Source organism: Mugil cephalus, chromosome 1 (genome assembly GCF_022458985.1).
Source record: "Mugil cephalus isolate CIBA_MC_2020 chromosome 1, CIBA_Mcephalus_1.1, whole genome shotgun sequence".
In the NCBI taxonomy this organism is placed as follows: domain Eukaryota; kingdom Metazoa; phylum Chordata; class Actinopteri; order Mugiliformes; family Mugilidae; genus Mugil; species Mugil cephalus.
The window spans coordinates 5651208-5654839 of NC_061770.1; the positions used below are offsets into that span (position 1 = coordinate 5651208).

The 3632-nt window shown below is 38.4% G+C and overlaps 1 protein-coding gene across 3 annotated transcripts; it reads left to right on the forward strand.

Moving 5' to 3' along the window:
* Positions 1–258: 258 nt before the first annotated feature.
* Positions 259–3392, forward strand: LOC125019150. Of its 3 annotated transcripts, XM_047603695.1 has the most exons (7): positions 336–390; positions 1101–1451; positions 1732–1872; positions 2149–2265; positions 2344–2384; positions 2669–2833; positions 3260–3386. In XM_047603695.1, the coding sequence occupies exons 1-6, from the start codon at positions 351–353 to the stop codon at positions 2792–2794; spliced, it is 816 nt and encodes a 271-aa protein (XP_047459651.1). In that variant the 5' UTR covers positions 336–350; the 3' UTR covers positions 2795–2833; positions 3260–3386. The 3 variants fall into 3 exon arrangements, with proteins under 3 accessions (XP_047459658.1, XP_047459651.1, XP_047459643.1); XM_047603702.1 differs by having other exon boundaries at positions 259–390; positions 1104–1451; positions 2669–3392; XM_047603687.1 differs by having other exon boundaries at positions 2669–3392.
* The last annotated feature ends 240 nt before the right edge of the window (positions 3393–3632 follow it).

Below are 3632 nucleotides of genomic sequence, written 5' to 3' on the forward strand. Positions count from 1 at the left end.
GAGGAACACAGCAGCAACACAAAATGGCCGAGGCCATAACAACATATCACTGCATATCACAGCGTTGGTCCTTACCTCTCAGTGTACATAACAAAGTGACTGCTGCAGTCGAATCAAAAATCAAAACACAACACAACACAACAAACAATATTAAAAATATTTGCGTTGAGCAGGGTTGCACGTGTGTTGCTAGTTTTAATTTAAAGTTATTCATGCAAATAGCTAAGTCTGCACTGAAGAGGACAAAGTGAGGTAGAGTGTGTCTTGAGTTCAGAGGAGTGACCACATCATTAAAAGAAGAGAGAAGTTCCTGGTTTGACACTGAAGAAGGACGAAGAGTCAGCCTCAATATGAAAGTCTGTCACACTCTGATTTACTTCATATTCCTCAGTGAGTACATTCACTTCTCTCGTGTTTATATAGTGTTTAATAGTTTATTTGCTTTGTTTTCTTTAGTTATACATTATCTGTTGTTAACATTGTGTTTAGTTTTGTTTTTTTTTTTGTGGAAAATTGAGCGTTTGACATGGAAATGTCTCATGAAGTACACTACATGTTTTGTTTTCTGGATTTTTTCCAAAAATAATAATAGTATATTAATAATTCAGTTTCAGTTTTCTTCATGTATCTGCAAAATTCAAAAATTCACCTGTACTTATATTTGTAGTTTTAAAGTTGTAGTTTGCTATACTGGGGAAGTGCAGGTTATGCTCATGTTTTTGTCTTAGAAAAACAGGAATCAAACACATTAAGAGAAACTGCAAAAACTTGCAAATTGAAAACAAAACAAAAATACAAAATGTTAGAATTTTCCAAATTGCAGAGGGAGTCAGTTCATTTTGCTTTAGTCAAGTCAAATTTTGTAAACCTCAAGCTTTGTAAACTTTCTAAGCTCAACTTAGAAAGTTCCTGAAAATGAGAAGGGGTTATTATTTCAACTAAGATAAAGAGGAACATGGCTGCGGCAGATGAGGGACTGGTTCTCTAGTTGTCTGTATGTCAATAAAAATGAAAATGCATTAAATAAATAAATAACACTGCAGCTGTAGAATCACGTTTATTAATTTTACATTGAATCTATTGATTGTTCATCTTTTCAGCAGTGCTGGAGGATGGAAACTCCTGTTTTATCAGTGATGAAATCCCCATCTACACACAAGAAGAAGGAAGAAGCATCACGGTTGAATGTTCAGTTTTTATCCTTGAAGGAAGGAAGTTGTTCTGTAAGGACAGATGTGAAGATGGAACCATTCTCGTTGAAACAACGGATGACACGGCTCACAGAGGCAGATACAGCATTGAATTTAAGAAACAATCTGCATCCACTTACGCTGCTCCATCTGTGAGCATCACACAGCTGAAGAAGTCTGACTCCGGACGCTACAGGTGTCTTGTGACACCATCCTCAGTTTCAGTTCCATATGACGATTTTGAAATCGTTGTCAACGAAGGTGAGTTCTCACTGGAAGACATGAAAATGTTACTTCAGTTTCCAGGAGCCTCGTATGTCTAGTCTAAAACATTCTGCTATAAAAGGTTATGGCAGAATTGTACTATATAAAATTATATAAAAGTGAGCTCAAACTGTTCCTCACACGGTGATAGACACTCTTTCATCAAACCCTTCATGTCCTCCTTGGAACTGAATAATTTCCCTCAGCCTGTAACATGAGGAGGGAATTGTCACCATGGTTTATTTGCCTCCTTTTCTGATTGTTTCATTCTTCACAGCTTCAGCGACCTCACCACCAACGTCAACTCCTGGACCTTCGGCAACAACATTTGTACCATCATCCCCCCCTGCAGCAACAACCCCAACTTTAAGCTCCACGTCTTCATCCTCCTCCTCTGAAATCCCTGAGCTGCTAGCAGGTATTCAGTGTTTTGTCTCTACGTACATGTTACATTGGTCTGCTTGTTTTCATTAAAATATCAGCATCAGTTTTCTTTGTGTTTGTCTTGAAACACCTGTATAACCAAAAGCTGCTGTTCGGTTTCAGTCTTCACCTGCTTTGAGCTGAATAGGTTTAATAAGAGAAAAATTAGAAACTCATGCACAGGATTCATGGAGCACGACAGATGACAAATGTTCTTATATTGGGCAACAATTTGTGATCAACTCTGTGTGCTTTTTAATTTTTTCTCTAGTCTCTCAACCAGGTACCCTCTTGGTTGTGGGTGTACGTACAGCTGTGGTGGTGGTGGTTTTACTGTTATCCGTTGTTCTGCTGCTCGTCTACAAAAGGAAGACAGGGGGCTCTGTTTGTGAGTGACCTTCCAACCTCACGTACCTTTACAAATAATTTAGACAGAGAGAAAAAAAAAACATCGTCTTTTCCACAGGTTTGAAGAAGAGAAGAAGCTCAGACCGCAACAGTACTAAGGTGAGCTAGATCATTCTTACTGGTGTGTTTGTACTTAATTTATAAAAAGTTTAAACAGAGGAAGTGAGCATCGGTGTATTTAGAGAAGCATCTGAAACCATGACAACACAGTCCACTTCTCTATGTGTTAAGGTTCAAACTCTCAAAATACTTCCGTTTCTATTTCCACTCTTGTGCTGCTTGTTTTCAGCTTCTTCTTTCACTTGTTGCGGCTACTACGCCTGTGTTTTTCATCCGTTCTGTCATTTCTAGTTGAAAACATACATTAGTTTTGTTTTTTCCAGGTTGCTGTCTATGAGAACTGTTCTCCTGTCTCTACATGTGAGGACTCCACCTACCAGAGCCTGAATCCAGCCAGCAGGGACCAGGACCAAACCTACTCTACACTCACAGAGACACAACAAAAATGATCCTGTCCACATTTAGAGCTGGATTTTTATACTGTGCAGGTTAATGTTGCAGCGTGCCAGTATTGTTTTGGTTGCTAAAAATATCTTCAGCTTAAATAAATAAGAGGGAACACAAAGTTATTTCCCTTATTCCAATTATAGTCTAGTAACTCCGGAGTCCACTCAAAGGCGCCACCTGCTGGTGATACAGCAGTACTCACAAATTGTTAAGTTGCACTTTGCTCATAAATCTGTCTGTTATGTTGATCTTCTGCAGCTCTGCATGGAGCTCCACAGTGTCTCATGAAGGAAGCTAAATAGCACGTGCTCGACGAAAACTGCTTTAGAAAACATGCTCATAAAACATACAAAAAAGAAAAAAATACATGTTGGCTCTGGAAATGAAATATATTAATAAATATACATATATACATTATATTGGAAGTGCTCTGCTTTAAGTCAGTGGGAATTTTCTTTTTATTCCAGGTTGCCATGTGCGCGTATACAGTCCTGCTCACCATTATTGGCACCCATGAAGTTATATACATAATGTGGAATATCATCTGGAAAAAAAAATGAATCATGTGAAACATTTCAAACAATAAACCAAGAGAATGGAAAACTGAAAAACTTAAAGCTTGCTGTGTCACTGTTATTGGCAGCCTTTGCTGTAAATCAGTATGGAAACACATGTGACTCACCTGTGGTAAATCACAAATGAGAATCACCTGTGATAAATTGTCTGTGCCCATGATGACCTCTGTGTTTTAAACAGCCATCTGTTATCCCCTGTTACTTTGTCACAATGGTGAAGACAAAGGAGCTGTCTGAGGGCATCAGAAGTGGAAAAGAATGATGC